General features: G+C 43.3%; 1 protein-coding gene across 1 annotated transcript; it reads right to left on the bottom strand.

Moving 5' to 3' along the window:
* Positions 1–10,953: 10,953 nt before the first annotated feature.
* LOC146631154 (uncharacterized) lies at positions 10,954–11,562 on the bottom strand. Its single transcript, XM_085356532.1, has one exon. The coding sequence runs from the start codon at positions 11,560–11,562 to the stop codon at positions 10,954–10,956; it is 609 nt and encodes a 202-aa protein (XP_085212658.1).
* Positions 11,563–24,778: the final 13,216 nt, after the last annotated feature.

Genomic DNA, 24,778 nt, shown 5'->3' with positions numbered 1-24,778 from the left:
AAAAGGAGTTGGACGCTACATCCTGACTTCGCAAGTTATTTCAAGTGGAGTTACGCTACTGCTGAATTGTGTAGCATACACACACAAGGAGAGCAGGATAGTGGTCCCCAATGTTTACCAGGAGCTACTGTCCAACAGGCCAAGTGGAGAGACAGTACTAGCTTTTGCTAAGCGATGTGAGGCTGCAATTCAAGGCAGCGATGAAGTAAAAAACTGAATAGAAAGTATGAAGGCCGCTGGTACTTTGCTTCCAATTCGAAGAGGGAAATCTGTCTGAAATCCTAATTAGTTCTAAGTCGTTTTGTTTGTTTTGAGTATATTGAATTGAGCAAAAACAACCATTTTTCAAAGATCTGTTCATTTATGTGTTCAGTTTCCACACAAGTAATAGATTTACCTGTTAGTTTATTTTATTGTTTTTTTTTTTAATATTTTGATTTGTATAAATGTGTGTAGAGTAAATAATACAGCGTGCAGTTTCAGTTGAGGTATAATAATTTATTATATTATAATTATTATAATTTTCCTTTGTTTTATGCCAGTGGTGAATTTAGGGATGGGATTTGTTTCCTTAATATAGTTTTAGCTATCTTTATATATATAGACAGTATATATAAGTGTATATAAGTTTAGCAATGCTAAATAACTGTTGGTGCTTTATACTTTTTATAGTAAAGCCCAGTAATACTTACACATGTTTGTTGGTCATAAATAAATGTTCACATGTTTTAAACTTTACAACGAGGCTCTTTTTTGTCATTTATAAATGTTTAGTAGTCATTAATAAATGGTGTTATGCTTTACACTTTACAATAAGGCGCCCATCTGGCATTTATAAATGTTTATTATTCATTAATAAATGGTTTTATACTTTACACTTTACAACAAAGCTCCGATTGATAGTTGTGGATATTTATAATGCATTTATGAAGTCCAATTTTGTATGCTAAAAAATATGTTTACAAGTGCTGATTGTGCTTACAAGATAGTAACTTAGTCTGAAATGTTTAATATAGCAACTCTACATGAAATATATACGTGAACACATTTGGCTCACTATTTGGCAAGAAACCAGCCATGGGTACTTTCTCTTTTTTTTCTGGCTGTGTTCATCATTGCATGTTTAGGTCATTATTTTTGTATTTGCTGTGGTTCCACTGAGTTCAAGATGAGTTATTATGAAGACTACATACACACACAAACACGGTCAAAAAACAAAGAAAAGTACAACATACAACTATCACAAATCAATGCCAGCTCAGCCACTGATCTAGAGAATGCAGGAAAGAGAGAGATGATAGAGTGGCATGCTTTCGCTGAATATGTATATTGCTTGTGAGGAAACTCATCTTAGTGGCAGCCAGCCACACACTGATACAAGTACACTTGTGCTTGACAATTTCCAGGTGAGCTCACTACTTTAGATTGATGGCGTAGACAGAGCAGCATATGTTTCCTCATCTCTCTCTATATATACTGTCCATTTTAGTCTCTCATTGTCTGTCTTTTAGTTTGGTCTATTTGGATCAATCATCAATCTCTTGCTCTTTTTCCATTGCTCTTCCCTTCCTGTTCACTTGTCTTACCTCCCATTGCACACCCTGCTCCCTTTCAATATATTACAGACAATCTCCATTCCGCATGAATCCACTTAGCACAATGGAGACTAAACAAATGTGTGTGTCAAACCCAGATGCCGTGATCTCAATGCCGTATAAAGGGACCAATGGAGAAGTGACAGACACTTGCGTAAAAAGGAGAGTGTAAGAAAGAAAGAGGCCAACAAAAAAGCTCATTGGGTTGGATATTTGTGTCTATATAATGTTGGATAAAAGAATGACTGAGAGAATACAACAAAACACAGAATGGCAATTTTTATGCATATATAAAAAAAAACAAAGACTTGTGTGCTGAAAAGATTAGCACACAAGTCTTTGTGTGCTAATCAGCATGTAGTGAGGTACCTTTATACCAAACAGAAATACCTCAACAAGGAGCACATTTAGAAGAACACTGAGTACTCCGCAGATTAATTGGTGATTTAAAATTGTCAATCTCACGATGGGGCACCAGTACAATTCAATTCAGGTTTGCTTATATATGCCAAATCACAAGAACAGTTACCTCCAGGTGCTTTGTAATGTAAGGTAAAGACACTAAATATAAATACAAACTGCTCATAATAAAGCAATTTGCAGTGGTGGAATGGAAGAAGATCAGTTATTTTTGTTCTTGTTAAAAATCCTTTTAACAGATAGGAACAGGGAGGAGCGGCCATCTGCCGCAACTGTATCCTGGTGGGGGGGGGGGGGCACAGGGCAAAAAACAGATTAACAGAGAGTCAAGTCAAGACAAAAATGACATGCTGCGGCATGCTATATAAACATGTGGGGAGTGAGTGGAAGAAGTGCAAGGCATAGTCTCACAGCAGTCTTATATAATATTAATGGATTGGATTTATATAGCGCTTATCAAGGCACTCAAAGCGCTTTACAATGCCACTATTCACTCACTCTCACATTCACACACTGGTGGAGGCAAGCTACAGTTGTAGCCACAGCTGCCCTGGGGCAGAGTGACAGAAGCGAGGCTGCCATATCGCGCCATCGGCCCCTCTGGCCAACACCAGTAGGCGGTAGGGTAAAATGTCTTGCCCAAGGACACAACAACCAGGACAGAGAGCCCGGGGATCGAACCGGCGACCTTCCTATATCAGCATAACTAAGGGATGGTTCCTTGGTCACTTGATCCAGCACTAACTGTAAGCTTTATCTAACAGGAAAGTTTTGAGACTAATCTTAAAACTGCTTCTAGAAACTTTAGAAACTTTAGAAACAACGAGTATGCCTGCAGTCTGACGGAAATGTGCTCTGTTAGGATAATATGGTACTATGAGGTCTTTAAGATATGATGGGGCCTGATCATTCAAGACTTTGAATGTGAGGAGAATGAGTTTAAATTCATTTCCGCATTTAACAGGGTGAACAGAAGCTATTACATATCTCAATTTCTTGTTCATGTTAGTAGTCTTGCTGCAGTCTTGCTGCAGTGTTTTTCTAATTGTATTGTAATTTTACTATGAAAATATTTGGTACATTGTTTTAATTTGTCTTGATGCCAAGAAGTTAGGGGTTGTATACTCCAGCTGCCATGTGAGAGTTTTGCTCCAGTGGACAACTGGGAAGAATAAAGTTGTCAAAAGTTCTGTTTGAGAGTATAATGTACTTAATGATACAGCTGTGGGACTGCTAATAGCTGCTTCTTTTTTTGTTTGTTTGCTTGTTTAAATTTTATTTGAAAATAAATTCAAAATGTCATCTCTATCAAAAATTAATGGAATACCCTGTCAGGCTGTGTCACAGTATATAATGCAGAGAGAAAAGCCGACTCTTATTTCCTTCACTGTCTAGTAAAGACAGATTCAGCACTTCTCAAATTTTTGTTGAACACAGCTTGATACTTGCACAGGGGAATCACAGACAGGTAAGTTTCTGGATCTGACACTGGGGTTCACTGAGAGAGAGGAAAAGACAGTTAGTCAAGGAGAAATGGAGGAAAGTGATCTGAACACTGTTTAGGTGGTTGAGAAGAGTGAATAAACTGGCTTACATGTGTTAGTAGATGAAGCATCTTGGGAACGAGGGCAAAGATGGAGAGTGCTGGAAGTTGTAGGGGGTCAATCAGGTAGGTGGTGAAAATGGGGAATGTTTCAGCGGAGGTTTCCAAAGAGTCCAAGGATCCAGGCAAACAGGGAAAACTAAAATTTAAAAGACTGTAAAGTCATGGGGAAAAGGTTCACAGAGTTCACAGAAGAGCCTGATTACCACACTAGATATGCAGATAATTTGATAGAGACTGAATGCAGGATCTGGGGTGATAAACAGTAAGTAGTTACAGGGACATAGGGGTGGAGGATAGTGCCTCCATCAAAAGATAGGTTATGCCTCCACAACATAGCCTAGGCATCAGGAAGACATCCAAAAAATACAAAATAAAAAAACAAACCAATGCCTACCATGACAGAGCTGAAAAGGAATGTGGGGTTGTTCCTGTCTTCCTCTATCAGTGATGAATAGTAAGATGTCCTAGCTTTATAGAAATCATTTTTATAGTGCAACAAATAATTTTTCCATCTCAAATGGTGATCTTCTCCAAGAGTGCAATGCAATTTCCTCTCCTACTTATAAGTCATCTGTTTTAAGGTGTGTGTATATGAGTATGTGAGGTATACCAGGGAGTCAAATTTCTCTGATTCGTTAGTTTCTGTTTCAGAGTGGCCACAGTGTCCAGCATTGCACGTACTGAGTATGAAACACTATTAACAAGATCAAGTTCTGTGGGCGCAAAGTTCAGGCTGCTGCTCAGCATTGTGTTGGCACATGGGATTGAAGGACATAACAAAGAATGAAGCACTTCTTTAAATTTCATCACAGTGCATTAAGAACCACATCTAGTGTACTGAAACAGTTTTTCAAGTGCTTTATACTCTATTATTGTATGTGAAATTAAATGTTATCAAGAAATGATCTGATAAAAAGTAATTTTTTCAGGGAAAAATACGGTTAAATGTTCAGTTTATTTGCCATATGCCAAATATCAGGACGAGATCAAGATTGTGGATAAAATGTCTAAGAAATCAGATAGAAACTCTGAAAAAGAGCCAGGCGGCAAGTAGTTAACAAACCGCAAAACTGATTGTTGCGCTTTCCAGCTAGGGTGCACAAGGCTAAGAGTAAGGCTTTCAAATGAATTATAACTCTGTGTAGATCTTTGGTTTATTACTAAGCTATAGCAAAACATTGTTTGTATGGTCAAAGGAGCTTGCAAAAAAAAGCGTCTGGACTTCTTTAAGTTGCTTGAAGATGTTTCATCTCATCCGAGAGCAATGACCTGGATGACTGAGAACCTTCACAGACATTGTTTGTATGCTTCCTCCTTAGCCTGTGCTACAAGGATTCTGAAAGTATGACTCTGGAGTATTAACTCATTTAAACTAAGATTTTCTTAGCTTCCTGTGAGGCAAAATAATTGAATACAGGGTTTATTAACAAAGAATCATCCAATTTCACAGTTAATTAATTAATAAGAAAGAGGGGATTCTGGACTTTCACGTGGTTGTCTGTTGAATCGACTTATGCTGTTCATTTAAAAGGGGACACATTAAGCACTTGAGAACATTGTAAGTTGTAAAACTTTATATTCACGTATATATTTTAAAATTTATTGCAAACTTCTACATCTATTACATAAAAAATATAGCTTATATATTCTTTCTTATATATTTATATTCTGATATACCCTGTATTTTGATCAAATATTAAATCATTAACAGAGGGCCTTAGAAGAGAGTTACCTGATGGGCCAAATGTAATTGTTTTGCTTTTAGTGAAATTAAAACTGTTCTATTGCTTTTGTTTGCTTTTGTAAGTTCATTGATAATTTCATGATTTCTCATGAAAACTTCTTTTTGTTTATCTTTAGGTGGTCTGCGACATAATCTCTGGGAGTTTGGGATTTTACGGGTTACAACAGCCATTCTGTTCAAATAAGAAAGGTCTCTATTACAATGAACAATGCTTTTGCTGTCTGTCATTACAGATGATAGAATCTCCTCCACCATTAAGAAGCAGGACGGAGTGAGAACCAAGGCAGAACTGATTGTTGTCTCATGGGATAGCATGGCTGTGGATGGCACGGAAAGGCCTAGCCTCTGAAGTTTCTTTGTGGAAGTAGGATGACAGTCGATGGGGATGCAGATTTCCTTGGGGACCCTGGTCCACTTGAGTTCCCTGCAGTACTCTCTGAGTGGAGAAAAGTCCTATTCATTCAGTGTACTACATTTGTACTACATTTGTACTACATTTGTTGACCAGCTGGATGTCGCAGCACAGGATGGAATTTTGAAGTTTTCTAGATCTTGTTCTTTCGTCCTGTGGTAAATGATTTTGGCAATCTTTTTTTTCCCATATATGAAAAAGGGGTTAGTGCTTTCAGCAGTCAATTCCTTGCAGTGTGTTCTACTACAACAACCATGGTCACATTCTACCAACTGCACAAATACTAAACAGATTGAAAATATGAATAAGAATCACCTTTATTGACCAATTATGTGTACAAATACAATAGATTAGCTTTGCTCTCATAAAACAGGCACATAGCAGAATAGGCACAATACTGTCACAATACTGTCTATAGTAATAACACAGAGAATAACAACATATATATGTAACTTATTTTCTATCAAAAATTTTGTTTTGTTTTTTAATCTCCTGGGTGGGTGTTATGGGTCTCTCTCTCTCTCTCTCTGTGTGTGTGTGTGTGTGTGTGTGTGTGTGTGTGTGTGTGTGCAGACATTCACTGTTTGATGACAAAGACATTTGCCTGTGGCCACTGTTGGGTCACTGTCTGGTTGCTGATAAGTTTATTAAAGTCATTACTTATAATATGACCAAATTGCTCTGTCTGTTTCTATTTAATAGTATGCTGTAATCTGTGTGAGTCCGCAAAGGTTTGCGTTCGCTAATTTAATTTTTTTAAGTGTTTTATCTCGAGCATACAAGGCTGATGCTAGCATGCTAAGTTAGCCTGGTCACTAGCCTGGTAGGGTAAAAGAAATCTATGCCATACTTTGCTAATGTCATACATTCTGCCCTTTTATAAGGGAAGCCAGCCCTAGCAGACACACAACACACACAACTCATTGTTCTCTGTATTCTTGTATTACAACTGGTTGATACTGATACTGAACAGCCACAGATCAAGTACTGTCTCTTGTCTCATCATGTATATAACATGAATGCAGCACTATGGATGATACCTACTACAACCAGCTGATCTACACTATGGCAGCAGTGATCAGTGAGATGCTTGGCCACAAGGACACAAGGAGCAGTACCCTCCATGGTAAAGGAGAATAGGTTAAGGTACAATGAAGAAGGTGAATAAGAAATACAGCAAGCTGTTAATACCTGAGGCCTTGGAAATTGCCAGCTGTATATTGTGTTGGTTAGCCATCACCATTTTGTCCATCTGTATCTGGAAGTCCCACAGGATATTACGTCAGTCATTCTCGACCGCCCTAGGGGGTGTCTCCCATTTTAACTTCGCGTCTTCCAGGACATACTTGGTGTACACTATGTTGCCCACTTGATTATGGCATTCCATGTATGCCAAGCCTGCTAGCATCTTGCACCTTGCTGTTATGTGCTAGATTGTCTCAGGGGCATCATGGCACGACCTGCACCTGGGGTCTTGCCTGGTGTGATAGACACCAGCCTCTATGGACCCTGTGCTTAGCGCTCATTCCTGTGCTGCCATGATTAGTGCCTGTGTGCTGTCTTTCAGTCCAGCTTTGTCCAACCACTGGTAGGATTTCTGGATGCCAGAAACTTCCTCTATCTGCCGGTGGTACATACCATGAAGGGGCCTGTCCCTCTGTGATGATTCCTCCTCTTCCTCCTCTTGGGTTTCTGCTGCCTGACGTATTCACTGAGAATGCAGTCAGTTAGGGCCATCTTTCTGATGTATTTGTGGATGTTTGTTGTCTCATCCTGAACTGTGATACTGACAATCACCAGTCCTCAGCCTCCTTCCTTCCACTTAGCGTACAGCCTCAGGGTGCTGGACTTGGGGTGAAACCCTCCATGCATGGCCAGGAGCTTCCTGGGCTGGATGTCAGTGGCTTCTATCTATTGCTTTGGCCAGCTTATTATCCCAGCAGGGTACCTGATTACTTGCAGGGCGTAGGTGTTGATAGCCCAGATCTTGTTCTTACTGTTCAGCTGACTCCACAGCGTTTCCACAGCGCGACAAAGCTCCTCCAGGGGTTGTTCCAGCCACAGATTGAGAAGACTCTCAACAGTGTAAATGATGTCGTCTTGTAGCTCCTCAGAAGGATTGAAAACTGCTGGGTCCATGCTGGCTGTCAATTATTAAGGACCCAAAATGCAGGTGGCTTCTGAGGTGAGCGAGCTTTATTGCCACAGTGATGTACAACACAAAAGAAAGGGTGGCGAGAAACAGAACTGAAAACACTCTAAACTAGGAAAACTAAAACTTAAACAACAAAACCTGAACATGAACGAGGGTACCTTGCAGGGAGATCAACGCGGGGAGAATGTACAGGAAGACGGGGCAAAATACACAGAATGACCAAGGGGAATAACACAGACGAACCAGCAACGAGGACGAGAGTACACACACTATAAATACACACACCAGTAATCAGGGGATGGGAAACAGGAGGGAAACACACCTGGGAGACATAACAGCTGACGAGGCAGGGGAAACGTAAACAGAACACACTGACATCAGACAGAGACCTTCAAAGTAAAACAGGAAACACACCAACTGAACACAACACACACCAACTAAACACAGGCTGGGGGACACAGACATAGGAACATGAAACGTGAAATAGGAGAGTACAAAAACCCAAGATAAACAAAACCACAGAATAATAATAAACTTAACATAAACACAGAGTCACAGACTCCAGACCATGACAGATTGTAACACTGGTTACCAGTAAAAACAAATAAAATAAAGTAACGCACTCCTTTCAAGGATGCCCCATAGACCATCACTTTTCAAAATAATCTGTGCATGTTATTGAATATGGCTAATAAGTAATGCAAATAATATGAAAGTTACTTACATGTCAAAGATGGTGTTTGAGATCTTGAAGAATCTAAACGTGATAAGGAAATGAAAGAAAGTGCATGAGAAAAAAAATGCAAACATTTTTGTTTTTTCCCAAGATAATTCAATATAAAAGATTCTCTTACTAATGCACAAAATGAACAGTGTAATTAAAGGTTTGAAAGGCACTGCATGTGTTTATATGGTAAACTGACTAATTCAAGCAGCAGACACTAGCAGTGCAAAAATGTATCTAACTAGCTGACAGACTTTAAAGTCACAGGAAGATATATCAAAACGGTGACTTATGCCAGAACAAATGACTTGACAGATATAAATCCTAAATTTCCGTTAAGTAAAAAATTGGTGACATAGAAATAGTGGTTTTCAAATTTTCACATGGCTTTTTAATGTTTTATTAAATTATTAAGAAGCCAGATGACTTCAAAACATTTACAAATTACTATAAGACCATACCAGCCAGGTCTCCATGGCTCTACTCTGTCCGAACATACATTTGCAGGGTTAGGCAGTCGCCAGTCCCAGCCCGTTACAATGGTATGGTTTCTCTCGGAATAGCTGCGCCAGCAGCATGTAATGGCTACCACTACACTCACAAACTAGGAGTCTCCCCAACTACTAAAAAGTAGGGCAACACCCCGTAGTGGTGCTATACCACAATAATAAGGGGTGTTACAGCTGACACAGGGTCTTTAGCTGAAAACCTGTTTTTAAGTTTTTCAGTGTAGTCTAAGGAGCATGGAAACAAAACAACTGGACTTCTTCAAGTTTCTTAATGAGGTTTCACCTCTCATCTGAGAAATGTTTTTAGTTCTAAAACCAAATGTTGGAGAATCTTAGGTATCGAAGACCTAGTGGGGTTTAAATGTAATTCATATACCTTCGTCTCTCCACCATCTGGTTTTATAACTGAAAAAGTTTCTCGGATGAGTGGTAAAATTGTAAAAAAGTCCAGTTGCTGTCTTTCCAAACTCCTTAGACTACCATGACTTGGATGACTGAGAACCTAGACAAAGCTTTTCAGTGTAGCACCTCTTTGCTACTCTGATCTCTTTTGACAGTGTGTTTTTAGCCTGGTTATACAAATTCTGTCCCCACTTCAGTAGGCTTCCTCCTTAGCCCAATGAATCTGCCTAGATTTTTGCTGTAAACCAGAGTTTGTTATTGTATCTGTGGAAGGCTTATTTGGCATATGGATGACCTCACAAAAATTGGTGTAGGATGTCACAGTGGCACTGAGATCATTCTGGTTTGTAGCTGCAGCCTCAAAAACTACAGGCCTGCAGTCAAAGCAGGTGCCACTAAGAAGAAGTCAAAACCAGGAGCAAGGACATTGCAGAGTATATTTTTTTCAGTTTTATTTCTACAAAGTCTCATCCCAAAAGGTTGATTCTGTTCATCTGGATGTAGCGTTTTCATTGGGAGAAACGTTTCCTCACTTGTCCAAGTGACTTCTTCAGTCTCAGCTGACGGCAGGTTTCCCCAAACTTATAAACAGTACTTTTTGAACAATAACTGAAAGTAGCCCACTGAATGAACAATGAATGAATGAATGAATGAAACAGCTTTTATTTGTCACTAGCAGGTTGCCCTGCAGCGAGATGGAAACCCCCCCCCCCCCCCCCGACCTTACACACATAACACAGACATCACACGGGGTTACAAGTCGGAGATCGGTAGCATTACAGAAAAACACTGAAATGTACACAACAACGGGAAGGTACAAGAGGAAAAAAAGAGACCTCCACTCATGCTGTGCTTCCATGGTAGGGTAGGACAGCACGAGAACAGGAAACAAAAAAAACTCCTCTGCACAAAAGCACATAAATGTCCACAGCACAACATTATGGAAGACCTGACAAGCCACAGGGATGGGTAGGGGATGAGGAGTAACCCCAGGCAAACACAGCAGCCATCCTACGACGGCGCCGTCATCTATTCGACAGCACGGGCCGGGACCTGCCTCATGTTCCCAGGGGGCAAGAAGCATCGAAGGCGTTGGAAGGGAGGGAGGATGAGTGAGTGCTAATCAGTGTAAGTGTATGTGTGTGCGTGTCCAAAGTTTAGCTGAGACAGTGTCCTTCGGCCTATCAGGCTAAGTAAACAGTCCTCCAGCCAATCCAGGTGTCCTTGCATGGGACGGGAAGAATAGCCGTAACACAGTCGTTATCAGGGAGTGATTGTTCGGCTCCAGACTTGGGCCTGCAGCTGGCGCCGTTATGGGGGTCCGCAATCTAATTGTTGATTTTGTAAATTTCCATGCGAGCAGCCCAGGAGAATTTTCAGGCTGCCCTAACACTCCGACACTGGCCTCTCAATCTCCCGTTGGAGAGCCGCGAGCCTCCCCATGATGGTATCAAACTTCTGTTCCATGGTGTTATCATTCTTTTGATTCTGAGACCTCACAGCTGCAGTGATCCGTTCCGCGATGTCTTCCAACTGTCGCTCAAGGGTCTCATTTTGAGCAGGCCTCTCTCTGATGTATCCCCCCATACGCTCAATGTTGTTGCTTTGAGCCTTCACAGCCGATGCAAGCGTCTCCAAGGTGTTGACCATATTACGTTCGTTGTGAGAGGTCGCGCCTCGTCCCATCGCTTCGATTCCAGCGGGCAGCCTTGGGGGAGTTTGAACAGCCGGTTCCGCTCTCTTATTTCTCCGATAAACCAGGGCTAAGCCAACTCCGATCAGCAAAAACCCTGTTATCACGGTTCCGAATAGATAGATATCTTCAGCGTCCTCGATCGACAGTCCCGCCAGGCACACGACGCTCCAGTTCTGCCACCCGTCCATCGTGTATCCGGCAGGGAAAGTCCCTCCAGGGCACTCAGACTCTCCCGAGCCCCGACTTCTCGTTGAGAAAATGGTGTCAATAGCATTCAGAGACCAGTTGATCAAATCCATAATTCTCTTTTAGGTTTTAGAGAACGACCGTGTGAGTCTATTCCAGGGAAAGTAATGTACACGAGACAAGACAAGGACATAGAGGCTAAGCAGGACAGATAAGGGTGAGGAGGAGAGGAGAAAAGTGCGACCGCCTTCGCTGAGAGCCAAGAGAAGAAAAAAACAAAACAAAAAAAACAAAACAACAATGGGCTGTGAGTTCAGTTTCTTGATCATTAATATGCAAATTGTCATGACTATTGATCAACAACAACTGATCAAAGCCCATTGATTAAAGACTATTGATCATTGATCAAAGACCACTCATCAACGGCTATGAGTACCATTCAGAGAGTTTCAGAGATGGATTTTCCCTTTTCATGTAACTGTATGTGTACATCCTCATCATTGAAAGAGTGTCCACTGGCCTGTAGGTGTAAAGTCCTGCCCTGATGAGGTAGCTCTTCTGTGTTGTGCCATCCACTTTGCCAGAGGTTGTTTGGTTTCTCCGATGTATAAATCCTGGCAATCCTCCTGGCACTTAACAGCATACACTACTCTGTTTGTGTCGGGGGACCCGATCCTTGGGTGGACTAATTTTTGGTGCAGCGTGTTTTGGGGTTTAAAAGCCACAGAGCATTTAGAGAAAATGTGTCTCAACTGTTCCGATACTGACACATTCGGGATCACTAAGGATTTTCACTTAGGCAGCATTTTTTCTTCTCCCCTGGATCGGCTGGAGCTTTCTTTAGATGCCTTCCCATCTTTAATGTCACGGTTCTGGGTCCGTTGGACCCAGTATTTTGAGTTTATTATGTTTTGGTGGATTGTTTTCTTGTTCTCTTGTGGTTGTGGTGATTATTATTATTATTATTATTATTATTACTAGAGTTTCATGTTTCTGTTATCCATATTTTAGGAATTGTGGTGTCATGTGTAGTTCAGTTCCATGTGTCATTTTCTGTCTCTCTGTGTTGAGTCCGTGTCTCTGAGTTGTGATTCATGTTTTCTGTTTTATTGTGAAAGTCTGTCTTATGTTAGTGTGTGCAGCTTTGTTTCCCCCGTCTCGTTAGCCCTGATCTCCCCCAGCTGTGTCTCCCTTCTGTGGCCCATTCCCTCATTACTACCCTGTGTATTTAAGCCCTGTGTTTTCCCATGCTCGGTGTCGCGTTGTACCCTCAGACCCTGCCTGTGTGTTCCTGCTTGGTTTCATGGTTTGGTTTGGGGTTTTTTTTTTCATGCCAGCAATAAAAGCTGTGGTTTTAGTTACATTTCGTCTCGGAGTCCTGCATTTGGATCCACATTTCCATCTGCCCGCACACAGAGCCCTGACAGAACGACGCGATCATAAGATGGATCCAGCGGACTCACCTTTTGCCTCAGAGGGAAAGTACCTTGCACAGCTGTGGGATTATTGCTAGCGCATAATTCACGCTGTGGATAACTACAAGAGGCTTCCAGAGGTAGTGTTTCTAGACAACTTCTTGTCATCCCCTACCTTCACCATAACCTTTCTGGACATTAACGGATTAAAAACGATAGTAACAGCTCTGAGAGCCAGTTTTTGTTTTGAACTGTTTGGCATGGGCGGCCCATAGGGCTGCTCGATTATGGCAGAAATGATAATCACGATTATTTTCACTGAAATTGAGATCTCGATTATTTGACGATATTTATTTAACAATAACAATGTATTGAATAATGACTTTAAATATTATCAAAAAAATAATATAAAATAGTGTGCAAATACTGATAACAGTGCAAATGTTTGCAATATAAAAAATAAATGAAAAATGTAAACATCTATGTTTAGTGAACTTTGCAGTGTTGCTCTGTGGTGCAGCTACGACACAAAGTTTACACACTATGTCTACTTGATCTACGTCTGACTCCGCGAACCCATAATGTTTCCACACCACTGAAGTTTTTTTTACCTCTCTTTTCAACCAGCCGCAGTCACTCTCCTCCAGTGTTGGGTAAGTCACTTTAAAATAGTAACTTAGTTACATTACTAGTTACTTCTCTCAAAAGTAACTCAGTTACTTCAAGTTACTCGTTACTTTCAAAGTAACTAGTTACTAGGGAAAGTAACTTTGGTTTTACTCAGAATTCTCTTGTTAATGTGTTTCTTCCATAACTTTGCCAGTCTTCTAGCTTGCTTACTTGCCACAAGTGCACTGTGCCACCTACCAATAGAAAGGAAAAGATAATGTGCATATTTCCACGAGAGAAATCCCACGCCTGGACCGTCATTGACTGCTGCCATGATTCTAGCCTACGTCACAGAGTCATGTGCGCCTTTTACATCCAACACAAAAACTGCAGTCGTGGTGCTTTCGATTGTACTCAGAACTCAGAAATTCTGCCTTCTGAATAGGAAGATGTAGGTAACACCAGACTGCAGATGAGCTGCATGCATGGCTGGACTGGGACAGAAAATTGGCCCGGGCATTTTGACTAGAGACCAGCCCACCATTATAGGAAAAATCATAAAGCCTTTGAATGAAAATAAACACTGTTGTGATAGTGATGTACACTGTTTTGATGGTATATATGCATCAATCTATCAATCGTTTGTTGTAAGATTCAGATAATTATTTTTTAAAAGCTAGACATTTTAAATGAGAATAAGAAAGAAAAGTATTTCCTTGTGCCCCCCTTTCCCCGTTAATGCCCTACATGCCCCCCTGGCAACACTTTGCTAGATCCGCACCTGCACAGTTACCAGCTGTCAGCTACCTAAAAAAGGATCCTGGTGTTATTTGTCTCTCAGAAACAGTTCATAACTTCCCTTCAACTCATTCATGTCACCTAAAAGGTAAAACCTGTTTCACCATCACCTGTTCAGCTCTGATGATTCAGTAAGAACGTCTCCTGGTTTCATCTTCATGTTTCCCTCTCATCACATAACCAAACCATATCATGACCAGCAGCTTTACAGCTGTGGCTCCAGCAAACATCAGCTGATACTAGAAATTAATATTAAATAAATTCTAACAATAGCTGATCAAGCTTAAACATGCTGCTGTTGTTTAGCGCGACATCCGCTGGTTTCCTCTTTCGGTGCAAAGTGAGCGATAAACAAACAAGAGAGCCGATCAGCTGATCATTGATCAGTTTTCATGATTGAAGTAGAAACGGGAGAGGGAGGGGGGAGAATGAGAGAAGAAGAGGCAGCTGTGCAGCAAAGACACAGAATAACTCCAGCTTTGTGTCTTTTTCATTGTAGCTGAATTACGGGACAAACTGTTCCTTTTCACCTCAATAAGAAACGCGTAATATTTTCTCTGAATACCAGACGGGACGGTTGGCAACTCTAATAACTTATGAACAAAATAAAGTTCAACATCAGTAACACAGCACCACCCAGCTGTATAGAAACTCCGTCATGCTAGCTAGCACGCAGTACGGAAAAAGTCAGAATAACGAAAATAAACTCCACCTAAACTTGGTTTATATCTGACCCAGATAGACTGCAGGTCATAACTTCTTACCTGAAGTTCAGTTCACACTTGGACCGGCGGCCGCCTCGGGTCTCTTTTCCTTCTGCGTCCCCTTTCCTTCATCCACCTGCCGGCCTACACCACTTGCTAATGTTACTGAATCTGTGGAAGCTCTGCGATAGCCACCACACGAAGTAACGAGTAACGACCCTATCTAAATCCCAGTAACGACTAACGCGTTCCTGATTTTGGCATAATAACTAGTTACCGTGCTCGTTACCACAATAATAACGTAGATACTGTAATGCGTTACTTAATAACGCATTAGTCCCAACACTGCTCTCCTCTCCAAATAACTTCTGCTTAGCTTTCCGAGCTTCCCTCGGGTCCTCTTAATCAGCGGTCCCCGGACCGGTACCGGTCCGTGAGTCGTTTGGTACCGGGCCGCGAGAGTTGAGGCTCAGGTGTGAAATGTATAGTTTTCAGGGTTTTTATCGGTTTTCAGCGTTATTTTGTTATCATTTTTATCATTTACTCGGTTTTCATTGGTCTTTTTACGTGTGTTATGAATAAATTTTCTTTTTTTCGGTACTGGTACTAGTTTTATTTTGTTGTATTTATACGCGACACCTTAAAGGCCGGTCCATGAAAATATTGTCGGGCATAAACCGGTCCGTGGCGCAAAAAAGGTTGTGGACCGCTGCTCTGACACGTGTTCAAAATGCAGAGAGGTGCGCTCGATTTGCCACATGGAGCAGCGTGAGAGTAAAGCACGAGGTAAGGGCTAATAATCGGCTCAGTCATTTTTAATGATCGTTGAAAGCCCAGATCGTAATCGTGATTAAAATTCGATTAATTGAGCACCCCTAGCGGCCCAGGGAAGGAGGATTCAGCTGCCCTCCTGGAGGCCCTCGCCACTTGGTGCTCTCGACGTCAGCAGTATGTTTTGCCAAGGTTCATTGCCAAGTCGTTCGATCCACCGTTAAAGAAGAAATGCAACCCTCACCATCATCATCCAACCACACTTCCATTCTTTCCTGTGGTACGGACTGGAGCAGTTGTCATTTTCACACCACAGCAGGAGCAGCCACAGCAGAATTCTCCAAGCCGCCTTCAGCTCAGTTAGCTGATCAGCAGCCACCTTCAGCTCAGTTACCTGATCAGCAGCCACCTTCAGCTCAGTTAGCTGATCAGCAGCCACCTTCAGCTCAGTGTCCTGTGTTTCTTGCTCAGCAGCCGCCTGTAGCCCAGTCACCAAATCCACCACCATCACTTTCATCTCAAGTTCAGTCACCCATAGCTCAGTCTTCACCCCCGCTATCCATAGCTCAGGCTCTACCACAATCAGACTTTCTCCAAATCTTGTTACAGTCCATAGCCCAGTCACTAGCGCAGTTAGTGGCGGAATCATTAGCTTTGTCATCTGCTAAGTCAGCCACTCATCTTCACCCTCAGTCAGGGGTCCCTATTGCCTCTGGCCCTGCATCTGCTCCAGCTGGAGGGCCCGAGGAGCCCATCCAGCCTACAGTTTCGTCTGCTGGGGGTTCGGGAGAACCCAGCCAGCCTCAAGTGTCGTCAGCTGGAGGGCCCGAGTCGCCCGTCCAGCCTCATGTCACGTCTGCTGGAGGGCCCGAGCCGCCCGTCCAGCTTCAAGCCAAGTTAGCTGGAGGGTCCGAGGGGCCCGTCCAGCCTCCTGTCTCTGCTGGAGGGTCCGAGGGGCCCGTCCAGCCTCCTGTCTCCGCTGGAGGGTCCGAGGGGGCCCGTCCAGCCTCACACCACGTCTGCTGGACGGTCCGAGGAGCCCATCCAGCACCACGCCTCGTTAACTGAGGGTCCTGGAGGACCCAGCCAGCACATCCTCACATCTGCTGATGGTCCGGGGAAGTCTGTTCAGCCGTCGTCTGCTGAGTCATCCCCCGCGACTTCTACATCATCACCATTCGCATCACTGCCTGCAGCGTCGCTGCCGTCAGGTTCCGCAGCCGTCCCGCTGCCGTCAGGTTCCGCAGCCGTCCCGCTGCCATCAGGTCCAGCCTCCGTGTCTTCATCCACGCCTGGTCCAGCCTCCGTGTCTTCATCCACGCCTGGTCCTGCCTCGTCTGGTCCTGCCTCGTCTGGTCCTGCGGTTGCCACACTGCCGTCAGAGCCAGCTCGACCCGTTCCACCTCGCCTCTGCCGGCCGTTTTCCGGGCCTCTAAGTTGGCATCATGGCCTTCGGGGACGGCCTCTGGAAAGCGTTCGTCGCCGCCGCTGGCATCGCGGCCGACCTCCGGACCTGCTCAGTGGCCGCCACTACCTTCCAAGTGGTCGGCCTTCTGATTGGTTTTGCCTCCAAAGCTGTTGCCGTGTGCACGGTCGGCCTCCGGAACTGCTTGCCCGTCGCCGCCGTTGCCGTGTGCACGGTCGGTCTCCCGAACTGTTTGCCCGTTGCCGCCGTGTGCACGGTCGGTCTCCCGAACTGTTTGCCCGTTGCCGTGTGTACGGTCGGCCTCCAGAACTGTTTGCCCGTCGCTGCCGCCGTTGCCGTGTGCACGGTCGGCCCCCTGAACTTTTTGTGGACTCTTGTTGAGCTCTGGTTTTGTTTTGTTTTTGATGTGCTTTCCTGCGTTTTTCGACTCTGGTGCTCCTTGTTTTTTGTTTGGTCTCTGTCCCTCCATCCTGGACCCCCTCTGCCCACCCTGGCCTGGTGCTTTGTGCTTTTTTGTTTGGGCTGTCGGGAGCCAGCCCTTAGAGGGGGGGTACTGTCACGGTTCTGGGTCCGTTGGACCCAGTATTTTGAGTTTATTATGTTTTGGTGTAATTTTGCATCATGGATTGTTTTCTTGTTCTCTTGTGGTTGTGGTGATTATTATTATTATTATTATTATTATTATTATTATTATTATTACTATTATTACTAGAGTTTCATGTTTCTGTTATCCATATTTTAGGAATTGTGGTTTCATGTATAGTTCCGTTCCATGTGTCATTTTCTGTCTCTCTGTGTTGAGTCCGTGTCTCTGAGTTGTGATTCATGTTTTCTGTTTTATTGTGAAAGTCTGTCTTATGTTAGTGTGTGCAGCTTTGTTTCCCCCGTCTCGTTAGCCCTGATCTCCCCCAGCTGTGTCTCCCTTCTGTGGCCCATTCCCTCATTACTACCCTGTGTATTTAAGCCCTGTGTTTTCCCATGCTCGGTGTCGCGTCGTACCCTCAGACTCTGCCTGTGTTCCTGCTTGGTTTCATGGTTTGGTTTGGGTTTTTTTTTTCATGCCAGCAATAAAAGCTGTGGTTTTAGTTACATTTTGTCTCGGAGTCCTGCATTTGGATCCACATTTCCACCTGCCCACACACAGAGCCCTGACATTTAACAAATGTCCAACTGGGAAAAGCACATTTGCTCAGGGCCTTCTTGATGTGATGTTTTTCTGCTTCCCTGGCTGCTGTGTCTATGGGGATGGTGATCGCTCTATGTTGTAGCGTCCTGATGACACCCAATTTGTGCTCCAGTGGATGATGAGAGTCAAACCTTAAATACTGATCCGTATGTGTAGGTTTACGGTACACATCTGCTTTTAAACGTCCCCCATTACTGATGGAAATCTCACAGTCTAAGAAGGCTAACCTGCCACTTTTCATATCCTCCCTGGTGAATTTGACGTGTTGGGCCACTGAGTTTTTTTTTTTTTTTTTTTTTTTTTTTTTGGAAGTGACATCAGAAACAGCAGCATGTGACATCACGTGATGGCGGAGCTTCAGTTCATCCTTTGTCATCCTTTTTTTTTTTTTTTTTTTTTAATAGGACAGGGGGAAAGAATGAAAGAAAGAGGGGGAGAGGAAGAAAGAAAACCAAAGGGGAGAAGAGACGGTGAGAAGGGGGGGAAGAGAGAAAAAAAAAACAACAAAAAAACAAAAAACTCCTGGGTCACCTGTATGGAGAGAAAGAAAAACAAAAAAAACAGGGGAGACAGCAAACAACAAAGAGCAACATAATAATAATAAAAAAAAAAGCACCATCACAATAAACTAGCTAGTCATAGATATCAATAGTTACTAAATAATAAACGATATTGTGCAGCACGCAAGATAGACAGCGCACAGTGTGCTTTGAGGCAGCAGCCAAGAAAGCTGTAGTCCGCATCTGTGAATACCCATGTGTACACCTGTGTGCATACCTGTGTGGATCAGCATGCTTGCATTCCAAAGGTTTCTCCATGTAATGATCTGCTAGAGAGTGTGGGGAGCCACAGCCCTGTCCTCTATGGTATCAAGCAGGTATGGAGGAGATCAAAACTCCAGACATCCAGAGGCACCCAGAACACAAGAGACCAAGGAAGACCCACAGAGGGGCAGCCGCGCCACTGTCCCAGTAAGAGCTAAGGAGAGTCCCAGATGAGAGCTCATTCAGCAGCCGCGGAGCAGAAGCCAGGGGGAGTTGCAGTGACGCGCCCGTGAGCTCCGCCGGCAGCCAGCTGTGCCTGAGTGACCGAGCCCCAGGCCGAGAGGCCGGGGGCACCCCACCTCCAAAGTGGCCCGAGCGAGCCCCAATAAGCGGCCGCCAAGGAGTGAGCCGGTGTGTACCCGGACACCCACCCCCAGATACAAAGAACCACCAACGCACCGATACCTGAGGGAGTCCGCCACCGGCAGGGGAAGTGGTGGTGGGTGGAGATAGGCCTCCAAACCTTGGAGGGCCCGAGATGTCCCCAGAGAGGTGGCGTCTGATACCCAACCTGACATATAGACACAGACATACAGGCACACACAGACACAAACATCCATTCCCACCCTCATGCTCTCATATGTACTTCACACTCAACCGACGTGGAGACAGACATAAAGGGACGCTGTATACACGATCACACTCCCCAAGCGTACTCTACTAACCGGGTCTAGGTACCCTTGCCCCTGGAGGGGGGAACTGCACCCAGACCCAGGTGGTGTTACCCTTTTCCCTGCGGTGGGGAGAGGCAGACCGCCCCGACTCCGCAGCAGCAGGGAGGCCCCAGACCGCAGTCGGATGGCCCACTCCTCCTAGCCCCCCCGCTCCAGTAGGCCGCAGAGAATGGGGGTGAGAGAAGACTCCAAACCTCCCTCCACCCGCTCATTGTAGTGTTGATGCATGTGTGTTCTAAGGTGCAATTAAAACCCAGGAGGGCATAGAGCTACCTGCCAGAGAGCAGCAGGTAAGCGCATAGTCCCTCCTGCTAGCCCTCAATGTCTACATGTATTTAAAATTGAGAGGTGGGCAACGACGCCAGGGGTGAGGCGTACACCCTGATGGTAACTTGGACTCCGTGTATCGTGCCCACCCCCAAGATCCTATATGTATGTGTAATGAGGGTGTGAGTAATGTGAATGTCTAAGTTGTGGGATAAAATTGAGGCAGAGGCAGCCAGAAGGGGACAGAGGGGGGGGTAGCCTCCTCTGCATCCTGGTGACATACCCCTACTCCAAGGCCCTGCATGTGTGGGTGGTTGTGGTGGAGCAGGAGGAGGGAGGCAGCTGGAGATGGGGAGGGAAGGGTTAGTAGCTACATAGTCATATTGTAATTTTACCTGGCCAAATGGTGCCATTGCAGTGCCGTAACTATAACACTATAACGGGCTAAACCAACTGTTTTTGTTTCATTACTAGCCTTTTTCACGTTTGCCAACTAAGGTGAGGCATTTTCTCTGTGCCTTTCTCCATGGTATCATTCCTCAACTTTTGTTATAAAGCTGAAAAATGAAATCATAGGTGACTGACCAACACGTTCTCACTCCCAAAGCGTAACATTTTACGCTAGGTGACAAATCGTCAACATATTACGGTTTCGGCTACCCACCACGTTCCTAAATGACGACCTCGGAAAAAAGAGGAAATATGAGAACCGTCTGGACTCCATCTACACATGTTCGCTCTTTTTCTTCAAATCGCTTAGAAACACGCTATTTAACATCATTATAGTCCTGGTTAAAATCAGGAATAAGGTTATGGTTAGGGCTAGGGATAAGGTTAGGTTTAGGGCTGGAATACAGGGCTGGAACGTCTATTACCGCGGGAGCGTCATTGCACTGGATTCCAGCCATAACCCGCCGCGTGCCATAAGAACGCCGAAGGTCTCCTTTCGCGTTCTTCAGGAACGCCGTGGGACGTGACAAAACGTCGACATGTTATGCCTCGGGAGTGAGAACGGGCTGGACTGACCCATAGGATGAGTCTATTGTGGAAAAGGAAAACAACAGGGAAGAGGAAAAAGAATCGAGTGAAATGAAGGAGATAAGCAGGACATCTCATTCTAGTGACATTTATTGACCTCTGCCCCTTGTTGAGTTGCCTGCACATTATGCTCTTTGTGTGTTTTACATAGATGCAGGGGAAAACAGAAATTGGTATGTGTGAATGTGTGTTTTTCTGTCTGATGGTCTTCAGTTCTTATACAAATGTGGGAAATAATACTTTTTCTTTAAAATCTGGAACTAAAAGAAAAGAAAAGGTATTTTATAGTATGTAATGTGTACATTATAGTGGGATGGAAAATAATATAAACAGTAGACCTAAGGTGGTTAGGCAAATACACAAGAAGTACTGACAAATTGAAAGGAAGGAGGAAAACACCAAGAGGACAAGAAAAGAGGATGAAATATAGAGATAATTTAAAGAGGTTAAGGCTCATGGGATCACCAAGCATTTATCACTCTCAGTTTCTTTACTTGCCTTTCCTGTTTCTTCATAAACACTTGACAAATTCACACACATATACACCCCACCCTTCCACTGTGCAGAAGAATTTTATTTTATCTCTGGCCTTATTCCACAGCTTATGAATTTTAATAGGCCTCAATCAGAACACCTCAGCAGTGTTTTTCTATCTCCCAAAGTAATGGACTTGAACCACCTGAGAGTTCTTAGACAGCTCTGTATTGGTAGAGCTAAGGAAGTCAGAATGAAATAGGGCGGAGTGCGGGGATGAATGATAAGGACGGACGGGATGTGGATGAATAAGAGAGCAACGCTGGGAAAAAGTACGTGCCTGCGGAGGGATCTCAGATTGTGGGTAGGGTGTAAGAAAGAGACAAATTAAGAGAGGGAGTGAAGGCCAAAGAGAGTGGCCTTGGCTCCCAAATAGGTTCCTATTGGATGTAAATGCATTTGGTGGCATGCATGCAATCACAAACACATACAAAAGGGCATGCATAAAGACTAACACACCCTAAATGAGAGGCTGATTATTTCTGGGTTGCCTTACTTCTGATCTAGTCTCCCTAATTACAATCTGCACTGACAAATGGGCCTGCTTGCTAATGCAGATGCAGTCACACTGACAGAGAGAGAGAGGGAGCGAGAGAGATGTACCACTTTTGCTGATTTAGTGTGCCACTGTTCTCTTTCTATTCAAACCCTTTTTAGACACGAAAATGTACATACCTATATCACAAACAACAACATACACACTTATTTCCCTAGGAGATCGAAAACAAACTGTTCTTCATATATTCTGTTAGATATTGCCCCCCAGTGTACCATTCTCACCATGATGTGTAGCCATTTGTTGAAATCAATGGGGCTCAAAAAACTGGTATTCTTCTTTCAATGGTTCATTCTCTCTCTTACCCTAACTCTTCCTCTCTCGCTCTCGCTCTCTCTCTCTCTGCCTTTCTTTGCATATGCTTGAATGAGAAAAAGTGATTACCTGTGAAAGAAAGGGGTTAGTACGTTAGTCAAAGGTGTCTGCTGTCCCTGTGAAAAAGCCTGTGTATAGCTGTTGCACTTCTGCACATCTTCTGGCTGCCTTATCTCTCTTCCTCTTGTTTCTACTCTCGCGTAACTACAACACACATGCACACACATCACAGCACAATGAGTCAGTGACACAATGAGGTACCCTGCAAGTGCTCACAGGAAAGACAAATCCACACACTACATGTGCCAAAGTTGATAGCCTGAAAACAATGCGTCATCACCGCTCTTGCATAATCACAGCACTTTTAAAGATCTTGGGCTGAAAGACAGGAGAGCAGCACAATGCATAAACACAGTCATAAGCCAGTTCTATTCACAGGCCATGTAGTTCTACCAACTGTTAAACCCATTTCCATCTCGACATAGCAACAATAGAGCGAGAATAAGGGACTCTATTGATATTGAGCATTGCTGAATGGTCGGCTGACTAGCATTCACTGTCACACCGGATGGATGGTTTAATTGTAGGCTGGTGAGTGAGAGAGAGAAAGCGTATTTTGTGTGTTTTTGTTTCTGTCTGTGTGTGAATGAGAGGACTTGGGGAGGTGACAGCCGTTATCTCAGGCCTACAGACAGACACTTAGCCCTCTGCCAACCCTCAACCACTTGTCCCTATGGCATGCTCAGAAATGTCACGAGCTGGCACTCAGTGTACTATGTGTGTGTGTGAGTGTGTGTGCGTGTGTATTCTTCTGCATTTGTATGTTTGTGCATAAGACCAGACTAGACTGTATGAGGCTGCTTTTACTGTGCACATCCTAAGTAAGGTTGATCCGATACATTTGTAAAACCTGTCAAATATATAGCTGTTGCTTTTTAGTTCTTTTTTCATTTTTTCCCCATTGATATTATTCAAATTGGTAAAACACCCCCCAAAAGAGATATACTACATTATTTATTTGATTAAATGACATTACAGTATTGACAGTAAAAGATTTGAGAAGTGGGGAACATCACTAGTTCCAGAGGAGGTTTTTTCTCATGCTGTTACCTCATTTCCAATTTCTCACAGTTAAATAAAACACTGTGATGTCACCCACTGCTTTGTGGAATACCATTTAAAATCCTCAGGCTTTGTGTTTGGCTATCACCATCATGGTTTTTGGGAGGCAACAATTATGTGAACAGAGATGCCAAGGAAGGGTAGCAACTTGTCAATCACATGTACCCATGTACTATAAAGCATTGTTAGCTTTAGTGTATACCTTTTATAATTCTAAATTGGAACTACTGAATGACACTACAAATTCCAGGATTTATAGAAGTAATAAATCAAGTAAGAGGTAGAGTCATTTTCTCAAAGACCTCTTTATGGCTATTTTTAAGCAAAATCAATCATTTCTTTGTTGGTAAGCAGAAAAGAAGCTGATTAGATATTTGCACTTGGACCTGTAGGCTACATGTATATTTTATAAAGTATGTATATGCTTTCATTTTTACTACACACGTCTAACCTATGTTTCTGCTCTTTTACCATATAAATAAAGATGGACAGAGAAAAAATATTATATACTTGTCAACAATTTTAAGGTTACTGATTTGATTCAAAGAGTGGCTACTGTAATGGTTTAACCAGGAGGGCCCAAAATCAAAATGTTGAGTTAATTAATAGTTTTATTACAGCCACTTCAACAATAACACAACATGTGCAGGGGAATGGGGATGCCAGTGGGTTTTGAAGAGTCCACAAGTCCAGATGGCTGCAGGTAAGTTCAGTAACTAAATAATGGAGAATGGGGGCAAAGAGCTAGAATGCCTAGAATGAGCATGAGTGGGCACGTGGGAAGGGGGATAGGCAGATACTAAAGCAGAATTCAGAGTAGGTGCATGAAGTAGTCCTCTGTAAAGAAGGAAGGACAGTCAGGGACTTAGGAAACACAAAACTAGAAAGAAACTATTTATATTAAAGTTTCAGCTACTAATTAGCCTTGACAACAATACCCTCAATGATCAATGATACAATCAATGATCTGGAAATGATGGGCATTCAGGTCCAAAGTTTTATACTTCAGGTAAGTGGTAATGATTATCCGGTGTGCCAGCCCAAGTGTGGGAATGTTTTTGCATGCCACACCCTATGCAAAAACAAAACA

Source organism: Diplotaxodon limnothrissa, linkage group LG6 (genome assembly GCF_057381915.1).
Source record: "Diplotaxodon limnothrissa isolate DT_005_m linkage group LG6, D_limnothrissa_male_GT1.1, whole genome shotgun sequence".
Classification (NCBI taxonomy): Eukaryota; Metazoa; Chordata; class Actinopteri; order Cichliformes; family Cichlidae; genus Diplotaxodon; species Diplotaxodon limnothrissa.
The sequence above is the reverse complement of the archived record's forward strand: the minus strand, read 5'-3'. Positions and strand labels throughout refer to the sequence as shown.